This window comes from Salvia hispanica, chromosome 1 (genome assembly GCF_029641045.1).
Source record: "Salvia hispanica isolate PSC_SH4W2 chromosome 1, Shi_PSC_v1, whole genome shotgun sequence".
NCBI classification, from domain to species: Eukaryota; Viridiplantae; Streptophyta; class Magnoliopsida; order Lamiales; family Lamiaceae; genus Salvia; species Salvia hispanica.
In genome coordinates, this window is record NC_142692.1 from 46,284,118 (window position 1) to 46,298,576 (window position 14,459).

At 37.5% G+C, this 14,459-nt stretch overlaps 2 protein-coding genes across 2 annotated transcripts; both read left to right on the forward strand.

Moving 5' to 3' along the window:
* The first annotated feature begins 2,657 nt into the window (after positions 1–2,657).
* LOC125220536 (bark agglutinin I polypeptide B-like) lies at positions 2,658–3,347 on the forward strand. The gene has a single exon (XM_048122698.1). It carries the CDS (start codon positions 2,658–2,660, stop codon positions 3,345–3,347), a length of 690 nt encoding a protein of 229 aa, XP_047978655.1.
* A 2,775-nt stretch (positions 3,348–6,122) lies between these two features.
* LOC148933956 (putative Ufm1-specific protease) lies at positions 6,123–10,395 on the forward strand. Its single transcript, XM_089062110.1, has 8 exons — positions 6,123–6,185; positions 6,281–6,407; positions 6,501–6,551; positions 6,662–6,738; positions 8,755–8,843; positions 9,561–9,672; positions 9,845–9,947; positions 10,021–10,395. Exons 1-8 carry the CDS (start codon positions 6,123–6,125, stop codon positions 10,248–10,250), a joined length of 852 nt encoding a protein of 283 aa, XP_088918236.1. The 3' UTR covers positions 10,251–10,395.
* Positions 10,396–14,459: the final 4,064 nt, after the last annotated feature.

Here is a 14,459-nt window from a genome sequence, read left to right on the forward strand (position 1 = left end):
GGACCCATTGCTTGACGATAACGGGAAACATGGCGGGATCCGGTAATTTTTTTAGAGGTTTGCGGGTAGCGGGTATACCCATTAATCCCGATAATACCCGATATTATTAATATTAGTCATGTGCTATACCCACTACCCGCGCATATACTTGTTAATCCAGTTAATACCCATAAAAAATTAGGATATATTGTGAATGACATGAGTTTTAATGTAGAATTGGTAAAGTAAAAGAGAAGGGAAAAAAGTAAGAGAAAAGTAGTGTTAGTGGAATGTGGCGTCCATATTATTAGTAAGAGATAAGGGAAAAAATAAAAAAAGTAAGAGAGAAGTTGTTGAAAACATTCCTTTTTTAGATGTGTTCTATTTTTCATGGACAACCAAAAATGACAACTCTTTTATTTTTTTGGATAGAGAGAGTATTAATTAGTATTAGTCATATACTATCTTTTAATACTTTATAGAATCTAAATGTTCTTTTAAACATTTTTATATTTTAATGAACATACAATTTGAAAACTCACTGGAACTAGCTATAGATTTTATTCTCAATCTATTCAAAGCTTACCATCGAGATATTAATACAGTAAATTAGGGAACATTATCGGATGTTAGGGTTTTTCAAATTTTCTATTAGGGTTTCGGGTCGGGTACGGGATATCCGCCACGGGTATTGGGTAATCCCAATATGTTGGGGGCGGGTATTGGGACAACGAATTTGGCTAGAATCGGGTACGGGCACCCGATTTATCGGGTACCGATACCCGCGGGTAACCCGTTTCGCCACCCCTAGATTGTGATATGTTTACTTTTGCATAATGAACTATGCATCTCCTCATATGAAGCCAAGATCGAATGGCATGATTAATTATTAGTATATGGTTAGGAATATATATGCTATAAATGTACGTAGGGCTTTGATTTGTAATTGTCGCCTATATGAAGTTAATATTCTTCCATTGTGAATTAAGAAAATCCTTTACTTTGGTGAGTTATGTTCTTATCAATGGTCTAATAAATGTCTTGTGTGGACAGATGTACCGTAGGAAATTATGAAAATGACAATTAATAAGATCAGATAGGATGACAAATAAAATTGGAGTCTTTTTCAACTTGTAACAACCAAGTTTAAATATATATTTCATTTTAACAAACCATGTGAAAATCAATTAAATACTCAATGATAGAAAACAAAAATTAAGTTTTAGTCTTTAATATACTCGTAGTAAGACACTAGATACCATATATATAGCGTAATGTTAAATTACATGAAGTACTCCTTTGTGGTAGAGGAATTGGTAGAATGGCGGATCTCGTGTTTTTATATCTTCATGTTGAAGAGAGTTTTGAATAAGCTCACCCCGCCTAAGAATAGGGAAAGACATGGGTTTTAAGAGATGTAATGAAAAATGGTGGAAAAAGTTAGTGGAATTAATATGGGTCCTACTTTCAGTGAACTGTAGGGTCCACTATAAAAAATGATAAAAAATGAAATGTGACAAATTCTATGAGACGAACGAAAATGGAAATATGTGACAAATTTTCAGGGACGAAGGAAGTGCTTTTTAGTGGTCATAGATATAGAAAATGAAGAATAAATGCGATAGGACCTCGACATACATGGCGAACACTTCACCCAATCTAACAGCCATGCGGTAGGACCTCGATAGTTCGACCAATCCGACCGAGAGGACTGCCGATGCAGAAGTCAAGAAAGTGCGTCCCAAACGGAAGACTACGAGGCGAAGCGAGATACAAAGACTTTAGTTCTTGATAGAGACCTTATCTTTGTATATATCTTTGTTTTGCTTTCTTTATTTTTGATTAGGTTAGGTTTATCAAATATTCTTTGATTCTTTCCCGAGCTATAAAGTCGAATCAATCAGGGTCAGGATTCTATAACTAATAGAATCCCATAGGAGTCGAATTCATTGCGAAAAAAAGAATATATTTTCACTCACTTTTCAATCAGATTGCTTAAAATCCACACCAAATCCAAATGGATCTTGAAATAGTGGTCTGAGGGAGTACGTTACAGTCTATACATGATTGAGCTTTTGTGAAATTACATATGCTTTTGAGTTGGACAATGAGTTGTTTGACTTATAATATCATTAGACTTCAACTCGATAAATAATACTCCTTCCGTCCTACCAAAGATGACCTACTTTCCTTTTTAGTTTTTAGTTTGTCTCAACCAAGATGACTCATCACTAAATGTAGATACACTTTTATCTCTACTTAATTCTCTCTCTTACTTTACTCTCTCCACTTAAAACATGTAGCATATATCAAGGAAGGATGTGTGGTTACTAATTATATGTGTGCCTTTTTTTTTGGAGATATGATCATCAATTACATGTTAGGTCATCCTTAACAATACAATCATACGTATTACCAAAATAAAATATGCTCAAGTCTCAATATACATGGATTTCTTAGTTCATACTGCATTTAAGAAATCCAAATTTCCAGTCACAAAACGCCACGCAGCAAAATTAAATGAACGGATGGCGACAAGATGATTTCATTTTCATTACTACTAATAATAAACATATGCAATCATGCATGCCCTAAACTAGTATAAATACAAGCCACCCTTGCTAGTTTCCAACCACACCAAAACACAAACATTGAAAAGCAAGAAACCCTAGATAGCCATGGCTCCCCAAACCACCCATTTCAGCTACGACTTCTACAAGCCCGACAAACCGACCGACCTAATCTACCAAGTCGACACCCACTACCCGAGCGAGACCCCCGTCCTCCGCCTCACCAAAACCAACGACCAGGACGTTCCACTGGAGTGGAGCACCGGGCGAGTCCTCTACTCCAAAACCGTCCCTTTCGGGCACGCAGCCGACTTCACCTCCACCGTCAAATTCATCATCAGACCCAACAGCACTTCCCCACAGGCTGACGGCCTCGCCTTCTTCATAGTCCCCAATGGCCACCACTTCCCCTCCCAAATTGGCGGCAACCTCGGCCTCTTTGAACCTCCCACCTCCAAATCACCGCACGTGTTCGCCATCGCCTTCGACACCTACTCTGACAACCCGGACTATGTCAACCTTGGAATCGACATCGAGTCCAGGAAACCCTCGGCTAAGGCGCAGGTCCCCATCAGCTTTGTTGGGAAGGAGCTCACTCTTAATGTCTCCTACGTCTCCGCCACCAAAGCAATCAGCGCCTCTGTCACTGATGGATCGCAGACTTTCCCTGTCACTTTCGCCTACGACTTGAGCCAGATTCTCCCTCCCAGCGTTCAAGTCGGGCTCGCCTCCTCCACCGGTGCTTACGTCTCAGTTCACGACGTCAACACCTGGGAATTCGATTCTACCATCCCGTGATGGCCCGCATTTCACTATCGCATCGTTTTGTTTTGCTCAAAGTCCATCTACGTCTAGTGTTTGTGTGTCTCTGTGTGTGAGAATAAGGACTAGTGTTGAGCTTTCTCTTCTATATTTCTCAATGTATGTGTGTCATATGTTCCTATCTTGATGGGAGTAATGAAATAGTACTATTTTCTTTGAGGCATTTTATCAAACACCGGAGCAAAACATGGTTCTAAGCTACCACTATCACTTGACAATTGACATGTTTCTTTGTCAACTAATTATTGCTTACAATTATATGGCATGTTTCGACGATCAAGAAAGCTATAGTATGTAGGAGTATTAATTAAATTGAGTCAACGTCGATTCCAAAACATAGAAGGTATATACACGATGGGGTTCCTTGAAAAATCTCAAATATACCATACGTATTGAAATTAATTTTCTGTGACAGTTTGGAATAATAATATTCGGTCTTTGTTAGGAAATATCAATATAATATTTTGAAAATATCAACGCAATGTTTTGAGAATGCCAACACATTGCTTTAAGAATGACATTCTACATGTATTATATTGACATCGATATATACTATGTTGACATTTTGATGCTGTACGAAAAAATTGAAAATTTTCAATTTTTTTTTCAAATTTTGACATAAGAACATATGCAAGTGAGTTGTTAGAATCCTTATGAAATTATCTATAATTTCATATATGTTGTAAAATAATTTTAATCGAGAAAGTTATATGCGTTTTAAAGTTATGCGATATTTTTCAAAAGTTAGTTACAACTAATTTGTTGTAAGTTGACCTTAATATCCTTATTGAAGTATTTTGTTGATCGTATTGACATTTCGGGGCTGATGATCTAACCCTTGATTTGAATATCTAAGGGCTATTATTTAATTGTAGTTAGCAATATAACACTTCTCCTTCATTTATTTACAGTATATTACTCCCTCCGTCCCAAGGAAGATGACCCCTTCTTGGGACGGCACGAGATTTTATGCATATTAATTTTAAAGTGTTTAAAAAGGGAGAGAGAAAGTTGTTGGGTGTTTAAAAGTAGGAGAGATGAATAAAGTAAGAGAGATAAAAGGTTGTTGATGTTTAAAAGTAGGAGAGATGCAAAAAAGTAAGTGAGAGAAAAAGTTGTTGGGTGTTTAAAAGTAGGAGAGATGAATAAAGTAAGAGAGGGAAATGATTATTGAGTATTTTAAATATTTCCTAAATAAGAAGAGGGTCATCTTAGTTGGGACGGACGAAAAAGGAAAGTGGGTCATCTTCGGTGGGACGGAGGGAGTATAATTTAGACGAATCCAATTAAATATAATACATAAATAATTTAATGGAGTCGTTTAATTACGTGATACATTTATTTAAATAAAATAAATTAATTCGTCTATCTCAATCCTCTCACATATCATTTAAAACTAATATATACAAGTGGACCCTATATTCCACTAACTTTCTTTCGCCCACTTTTCTTAACATTTTTTAAAACCCGTGCCGGAATGGAATGAGACACCTAATCGCGGACGGAGGGAGTAGTAGTAATGGGTTAATAAACCAAATCATTTACATTGGGAGTAGTAGTTAGGAATAGATATGCTACAAATGTACGTAAGGCTTTGGATTGTAATTGTGTCCTACATAAGTTGTTATTCTTCCATTGTGAATTATGGTGAGTTATGTTCATATCAATGGTCTAATAAGAGTCTTGTGTGGACAGATGTACCGTCGGAAATAATGAAAAATGACAATTAATAAGATCAGATAGGATGACAAATAAAACTGGAGAGAGAAAATGACGATGTTTAGTTGATATATAATTAACCTCGTCATGTTTTAATATTATATTTTTAAGTCCCTACTTGGTATGGTGAAATGGAATGAGGAGGGAATGGAATGGAGATAGATGTAATGAAGGTAGGAACAAAATGACCATTCTTGTGCTTGGTAAGCACAAGGAATGCAAAAGGAATGAAATTGTTATTCCTTGATTGATTCCATTCCTATGTTTAATAACTACAAATTAATATGGAAATGGAATGGAATGAAATATGAATAATTAATATGTTGATTTTACCAAAAAACACTACACACATTTTGCACACTACACGCACTTCACACACTACACACATTTATACACTTCACACATTACACACACTTCACACATTTCACACACTACACGCACTACACACACTACACACTACACGCACTACACACATTTCACACACTACATGCACTACACACACTACACATATTTCACACAGTAGATGCACTATGCACATTTCATACACTACACACACTAAGCACATGTGTGAAGTGTGTGTAGTGTGTAGTGTGTGAAATATGTGATGTGTGTGTAGTGGGTGAAATGTGTGAAATGTGTGTAGTGTGTGAAACGTGTGAAGTGTGTGTAGTGTGTGAAATATGTGAAGTGTGTGTAGTGTATGAAATGTGTGTAGTGTGTGGTGTGTGAAATATGTGAAGTGTGTGTAGTGTATGAAATGTGTGTAGTGTGTGAAATATGTGAAATGTGTGAAGTATGTGTGTGGTGTGTGAAATGTGTGAAGTGTGTGTAGTGTGTGAAATATGTGAAATGTGTGTAGTGTGTGAAGTATGTGTGTGTGTGTGGAAATGTGTGTTTGTGGATTTTTTGATTATTAAAAATTTTAAAATTTTAAATTTATTATAAAATTGTGATAATATTAAATTTAAATATAAATAAAATAACATTTATATAATTTTGTTAAAATTTAAAATAAGAAGAAAGGAATATGAAATGGAATTGAATGGCCATTGCTTAGCTAAATGGGTGGAAGGGAATGGTGATTCCAAAGGGAATGTTTATTCCTAAGAGCAAAATATACCAAGGAAAGGAATGGAATGGAGGTAGAAATGTCATTCAATTCTTCCACTCCATTCCACCATACCATGTAGGGCCTAAATGTGTTATGTGTCTATTTGAGGCTAGGGTTGCCATTTGATCGCCCTCTTTTGAGGATTGCTAATGCAATAAATTTATCGCCAATAAAGGACAGCAATAGGGGCAAATCAAATCCAAAGGGTATACATAATTTCATCATATAACTTTAAGTACTTGGTGAGACTTTTCTTTCTTTGTACCGAAGTTTGTTTAACATCAATATCATTGTTATAGTGGGCTCCTCTTTGCTAAAAGATGTTCATCATGGTATTCCAAGCAGTGGAGGTAAAATTTTAGGAACCTTACATTTGCTCGTTGCGTTTCTTTCCATCGCTTGATTATAATTTGCTCTGCCTTCTTGGTGCTGACATACCCTATTCACAATGAACTTGCAGTATCTGGTGGCCATGTCTCTTTAATCCAGGGTTCCTATGAATATTATCATTACCTTCAAGGTGGATTTGATGATTCGGTAACACACTTCACGCTTGTTACTATTTTTTGCTTATTATTGCTGTTTGAATGGGGTATTCATTACTCTATAACATCAAAGTTTGTACTTAACATATTAAGGGATAATAAGGATTATTTAGACACCATAAAATATTGAACAGGGAACAATTTAGCCCTTATTTCAAATCTATGGTTTGTGCAGATTCTTGAACTATTGAAATTGGGGCAAATGAGGTTGTTAGTGACTGTTAATTATGTTTCCTTTTACCTATTGATAAGTCGTATTCTAAGCCTTGGTTACTGGTCAGTATGTCGTGAAATGCATGTATTATCTGCAAAACAGTTGCTCAAGTATGCAGGATTAAAGGATCCAAGTCAGTAGGAGACGATTCAGGTGACGCAAGTGAAAAGGGCGCTAGAAGGGTGCAATACTGACCAGGATGCATGCCAGAGAAAAGGCTCGAGATGGAGAAGAAGGATAGCTGAGATGATCATTAACAAGGGCAGAAAAGGCAAAACTTGAAGGAAGTCTACCCTAAAAGCAAGGGCAAGCCTCCCTATAAAAGAAGCCACTTGGAGAGAGAGAAAAAGAGTTCGCCTTTAGAGTTGGTCCCTTAGAGTTCGGTTAGGAGCTCTAAGTTCTCAGTTCTAAAAACACACTTAGTACAATTCTCTCGAGAAGATCAGTCCTTCAGCATTGTCCAACCTCTCGTTCCTCGCCACAGCTATGGTCACTTGACGTCAAAGAGTCTACCGGAGAAGTCATCGATCCACCGTTCCAGCCAGTTGCCGTAGTAGTATAGCAGTATCATCGCCCGGAGTGGCCAAACAATCGTTATTTTGCTTTCTAGTTTAATCTTTACTTGTTTTCGTCGTTGGTTTTGTTGCAAACACTCATCGTTGTTGCCTTTTGAAGTACTTTGTGAAGTTCCAACGCTTAAATTATGAAGTTTCTATTTCGTATGTTGCTTTGGTTCGAGTTTGCTTCATTCTGCCTAGGAAAATTAGATCTAGTTGTTGCTTTTAATTTCTAAGTGTTTTCTTACCCGGAGTTGTCGATCTGAAGTTGTAGTTATGTTTTAGTCTAATCTTCGTGCTTGAGTCTTCGTGTTGCATTATAATCACCGCCTTGCATGTTAGTCAGTAGAAGTAAAATTGCAGTTTCACCGTTTATTTTAAGTTTGAGCATTTTAATCAATGGATCTTGAGTTTGAGGTTATGAATCTGAGTTTAGTTATGGTGTTTGTGTTCATTTGATTTTTTTGTTAATACTTGGTGAAGAAGAAAACGTCAAAATCAACTTTAGTTTGGACCACTTTACTTTTAAATTACTTTTGATTTTGTTCCCTACTTTTCAGTTGTACTGTCCAGACCTGTCAGAGAGCCACCCAGCCACCAGATATGCCTTGTAGTCTAAATTTCCTCTTTTAGTAACTGTCTACTTTTCATATGCCTCTGAGATACCTTGTCCCCTATTTCCACGAACACCACCACATGCCTGTTATTTTCACACCCACTAGTCAGTAGAGTACCTCCTTTATTTCTTGCCTAGGTAAAATCTCAACCCCAGCGTGGTAGCTAACCAAAAACACCCAGGAAAGTCACCGCAGTTATCCAAACGTGTCCATCCTTTTGGGATTCGACCCTTACCTCCACTATACTAATCAGTAGAAGTGGGTTGAGGAAAATTGTTTGAAGCCAGGTCCGGTTGTCGTACCAACGACTCAGTTGGGTCGGGAATCTCTTCCTGATCAGTTGGATACATTCCAAATTACATACGAAAACCCGACATAGAGACCACACAACCCTTCACCTATAAAATGGAATTATTTAATATATGCTCTATCTACAGTTCATTGTAAGGCAACTATGTTCTTTAACTATAAGTGCTCCAAACAACTAACCCGTTGAAGGTGAAACTATGGCCTCTGTATGATTTTGGTCACTTTCAAATGGATTCGTTGAGTCATCTCGGATTATTATTCTGCTTAATTAATATATTCATTTTAATTAGCAATAGTAATTAACATGGCAGGGCTGGGGTTGTGCTTACCGCTCTCTGCAAACAATTGTTTCATGGTTCAAGCAACAACACTATACTTCCATTGATGTCCCCTCACATAGGTACTTTCGCATGGTACTCTTTAGCTCATATGGTAACACTCATGTTCTTTGGCTCAACTTGGATAATTGGTGTATACTTCATACACACTCCAAGTTGTTTGTATTTTCCTACGAAAGCTCTCTTATTGCAGAATTAGTTTTGCGAGATGGGAAAAGGTTCAAGTGGTACTAAGGTATAGTAATGGATATTCAACAAGCCATTAACTGCCCAGTGAGAAGATAGATTGATGAAACATAGGATTGAGTATTTATTGGATAAGATGGTCAAGCAAGCTCATAATTAATCAGTCCATCAAAGTAAATGGTGAATTAGCTTAGATTAATTTATCTATTCATCCTAATATTCAAAGTAAATACCCCCAACTGATTTCCAACATGCTACGCTTGCACCTTTTCCCGGCTCGAAAACCCTGTTCTGCAGCAAGTTACTACTCACTAAGGGTTTTTTTGGTTATATATTTCTTTATTCCTATGAATAGAAACCATCTACAAACGTTTCATAGAGGAAAAGAGCAGGATTGTATGAAACGTTAATCGGATTCTAAAAGACGGAATTATTTGTGGTTGCAAGTATTTCATACCTGGTTTAGTAAATGAGTTGACTGATACCATATTTTCTCGATAACTTCTGTCAAGGAAAACACAAAAAGAATTGTGCTCATATATATGCCTCACCGCATATCAAAGTTCCAATTTATCTCATAAATAAAATTTCAGAGAAATACAGCAGTCGCTAGTCGAGATTGGTGATAAGGACCCTTCCTTCGTTGGGTCACGTGAATGGATTGGCGCCATCGAGTTAAGTTTTGTTTTGGACAAGCTACTTGGTGTAAGTATTCATCTTTCTTTTCCTTCTTTGTGCATAGTTGTTCCCTAAACTATTCCCGTGTCTGTAACAAGAACTATTCCCTGTCTGAACCTTGTTACACTTACATTACAAGGCATTTGCTTATGCATTGATCGGTTTGTAAACTCAAACTATGAAATCCCATTCTTAACAGGTCAGTTGCAAAGTCATCAATGTGAGGTCCGGATCTGAGCTCCCGGAGAAATGCAGGGAGCTCGCCTTGCATTTTGAGACACAAGGCACTCCTGTCATGATTGGTTAGAAACTAATTTCAAAAGCCAATTATTTTTGTTACAAGAATACGGCTCTGAGCTATTACCGTATCTGCAGGAGGAGGGGTTTTGGCTTATACGCTATTGGGGGTCGACTACAATGAAACAAGTGGAGATTGTGCGTTTCTCATACTCGACCCTCACTACACAGGCAGCGAGGACCTGAAGAAGATAGTCAATGGCGGGTGGTGTGGATGGAAGAAGGCGGTCGATAACAAGGAGAAGCATTTCTTCTTGCACGATAAGTTCTATAATCTTTTGCTTCCCCAAAGACCTGACATGGTATAACTGAGTTACTACGGCTACTTGCTACTTTTTCTTTCTATACCTTCAAAATCAGAATTCTCTTCTACAATTGGTTGATAAATCCTTGTCTGGAAAACGTAGGTTTTGTATCAAACTTTCCTAGAAAATTACCAGCGTTTCTGTGAAACATCATATTTATCTTTTCATTACATTTTCTTTTTGTGAAAATGATAGAGTATAATTTTTATGGACAAAGATATTACTATAAAATATATTCAACCTATGCGTACAGAGTATATAATTATATTTTGGACAATAGGTATATTCTAATTTCCTCCAACTTATAAAGTGGCCATATTTTATATACGATGTAATTTCTAGTTGTATATAATAAATAATCTCATTATACAATACTTTGAATATTATCATTCTCAAACATATTAACATGGAAAACAATATTATTAAATTTCTTCATGTGAACATATGCATGTGATAACGTTTCAATACTCGTAAAATCACTTTTAATTTGATACAGTTTGCAATGAAATAATTTAAATAGAGAGAACTATGAGATAAATTTTAGGAGAGAGAAAATGACGATGTTTAGTTGATATATAATTAACTTCGTAATGTTTTATTATTACATCTTTAAATGTGTTATGTGTGCATCCTGGGACGTTGCTGATATGGATTACTAAGAGTTAATCTTATACGGGCTCGCCCGATGAAAGCCCAATCCAAACCAAAAATGGCCCGGACATAGCCGAGCCTCAACGTGATTATACACATATGGCCAGCCCGAGTCTCAACATCAACATGAGCAAAATCGAATCTAATGATTTCAAATGCAAAACCAAAAATCGATTCTATAATCAATTAAGAACCTAGTAATCCCTATAAATCAGCAACGTTGAATAACAGTATTTAAATGGATTGATTCAATATCTTTAGAATTACGAGGAATAATAAATTCAATTCCACATAGTTACTATAGGGGTGCGTTAAAATGCCATAACCTCTTAAAGTAACACTATACCACAATTCCTAGCAAATCATTTGTACACGTGGACGAATAATCAACTGCCATGTGGCAATCATAACAAATGCTCAAGGGTAAATTTTCTCAGCCAGCGATATCCAATACACTATACAACAATTTTTTTCGGCCAGCAATATCCAATACGCTATACATCAATCTATAGATTGTTGTCTAGCGTTTATACTATTGTTGTGTAGCGTTTATAATATTGTTGGATACGTAGTGTCACAGTGTCACTTTAAGAGGCATTGTCATTTTAACACAAACCAATTACTATATTCTCAAAAAATTCTAACAACTTTTTATTATCTTTCCTTAATAAAGATACTTTTTATCTTTTGTTTGACTGAGATATTATAAAAAAGAAAAGATAGAACTAATACTTATCATTTTAGTAGATATAGTATGGTCTTATTAAAATAAATGCAACATCATTATGACGAGGCATTGTAACGTCTTAACTGTATAATAGAATGACGTAATTAACAGAGTTATGTAATTTATTTTGTTTATGTGAGAGACTTTTATAATTGTCTAACTATTTTTATTATAAATTCTACGTGAATGATTTTATCTTACCCCAAAAGCCGCTTTTGTTATGAATGTTATGGCTGGAAGAATTCAAGTTCATCCTGACGTAAGAGGAGGGAAAGGAAAGGATAGAGAAGAGAATAGGAGACGAGTTATAGCTTAGCAATGGAGCTGTGTTACGAACCTTCCTTTAGTTTAGGTATATTAGGGATTTGAATATCTTTTCATATATTTATTTCTTGTTCATTAAGTTAGGATAGTAGTTCTATTATTATAAATAGGGATAGGTTGTTATCATTTTATTCATTCAATCAATCAATTATTGAAATACAATATCATTTTGTTTAGTGTGCTATACGCCACTCTATTTGACTTTTATCCAACGAGAAGTTAGCTTCCCGGACTTGTTACGGAGCACGTCTGTAACAACTGGTGCTTTCATTTTGTGCTCACCCTCCATCTTCTTCCACCGAAAACCTACAAAGTACAAAAAATATAAAAAAAAAAGAGACACCTTTTTCATCAAAAAACCCACCGATCAATCCTTCTTATTTCATCCACCACAAATGTCAAGGAATCAAAGAAAATCAGCGTAGGGAATTCCACCAACCCTGGATGTGTGTATTGGTCCCTCGCGACGCAATCCCGGCATCGGACGGAAGGAACACATCAGTCAGCGGCGACTTCCGCCTCGTGATGACGCCTCACTGGAGCCGTTACTTGTGACAGAACAGCAGCCGCTCGATTCCCTAACCCAGGGTTTCGATTGCATCATGGCCCGATTCGACAAGTTGGAATCACGTTGGGAAGAAATCAATCGCCAGCGTCGAAACGTTGTTTATCAGCAATGGCAGCAGGAACAGTACACACCGCGTCGCACATGGCAGCACGATCACTCCTCCTGGCACGAACAGCCTCCCGGCTGGCCGCCACCGCCACGCCAACGCTCGCCACCAACCGGCCGGCCCACACAGCGGCGTCTGCACGCCTACGAGCAGCAGCAGCAGCAGCGAAATCCCAATGCTGAAATCATAATGCTGCTTTACTACCAGCCCCCATGTCCACCATATGCAGACCCAGATTCATATGGGCAGCCACGGAATTTCGATGATGGTTATCATCCACTTCCACAGCCGGAATATCAGCCCCCACGCCCGCTGCCGGTCTCTGACTGTTCGCTGCACCCGCCTCAACAGCCCAAGAAGTTTATTCAATCGTCCCAGCAGCGTGGTCTCCCCAATAATCCCGCCCTCAAGGTTCGATCGCTCTTGCCTGTCCAACAAGCCGCCATCAACGATTACAATGAGAAATTACGTGTCTATAGGTTGGAGCAAGCTGCATTGCTTACCCGTTTGAACGCGTGGTTTGAGGAGAACACTAGTGACAAAAATCTATCCGAAGAGAAAACCAATATCACTCCCGTAATAGTATTGGGTGATGATCATCCCAATGACATTACCAGTGTTCCCAATGATGGCGCTACTCTTAATATTCCAAACAACGAGTCCGTTGAAGAGAACGTCAAGAGTGAAGAGATTGCCACGAATGAAAATGAGTTACTGCAAGTGCTCGTCAAGGCATATGATGACAAGATTGGTGATCTTTTCGTTCCAACACATCCGAAAGTGGAGATAAAAGTTGATTTGGAGACTTTACTTGACAAGTATGTTTCTTGCCATGGGGATTTCATTATGATTTTAGTTCACAGTCAATCGAATGGTCATATTAGAGCAACAAATGTTCACTCCAAGTGCTCAAGATCCCATATTTTGTTCACTGCCAAAATTGAATCATGGTTCAGTTTTCGGATACAAAGTCTTATCTATGACCAACATCGACCGTGCATATTTGATCCAGGAGGAGAGCTTTCATCTCACTTTGTTTCGAAGTTTCCACCTTGAGGATAAGGTGCATGTCCAACACACCATGATGCTGCTACATACTCTGTCTCACATGTTGACAACGTCACAATTGGTTGCTTCTTGGAGGCCCAAGTAAAAGTTGTATCTCCTAGATAGAATACATACCCTGAAGTGCTTTTCCGGTCATCTACATCTCCGTACCAATCACTATCAGAGTAGCCCATTAATTTGTACTCAATTGACTCTGAATAAAACAATCCGTGTGTCTCTGTTCCTTTGATGTATCGCAGAATTCTCTTGATTTCCTTCCAATGCGAGTACTTTGGTTCTTCCATGAATCGACTCACTACGCCGACACTATATAAAATGTCAGGTCTTGTACATGTCAGATATCTCAAGCTTCCAACTAAGCTTCGATATTTGTTGGCATCTACTTGTTCTCCTCCCTCAAACTTAGAAAGTTTTGCTCCGAGCTCCATTGGTGTTGATACGGGGTTGCAATCATCCATCTTATTTTTCTTCAGGATGCTTTTCGCATATGCTTCTTGGGATACAAATATTCCCGTTTTATCTTGTCTAACTTGCAGCCCAAGAAAGTACTTCATCAATCCCAAGTCTGTCTTCTCGAATTCTCGAGCCATGACCTCTTTGAATTCTTTTATCACTGTCTCATTATTCCCCATGAATATAAGATCATCAACATATAAAGCAACATATAAGGAGTTACCCTCCTTTTCTTTCACATAAAGTGCATGCTCATATGGACATTGCACGAACTTGTTTTTTTTCTTGAGATATGTGTCAATTCGGGTATTCCAT

What these genes read in the sequence shown, in the direction of transcription:
- LOC125220536 (XM_048122698.1), top strand. Translation starts at nt 2,658, where the DNA reads ATGGCTCCCCAAACCACCCATTTCAGCTACGACTTCTACAAGCCCGAC.
- LOC148933956 (XM_089062110.1), top strand. Translation starts at nt 6,123, where the DNA reads ATGGAATTGAATGGCCATTGCTTAGCTAAATGGGTGGAAGGGAATGGT. An exon ending in TGGTATTCCAAGCAGTGGAG is followed by an intron (nt 6,552 to 6,661) that starts GTAAAATTTTAG and finishes ATGAACTTGCAG; the next exon opens with TATCTGGTGGCCATGTCTCT. An exon ending in AGGCACTCCTGTCATGATTG is followed by an intron (nt 9,948 to 10,020) that starts GTTAGAAACTAA and finishes CCGTATCTGCAG; the next exon opens with GAGGAGGGGTTTTGGCTTAT.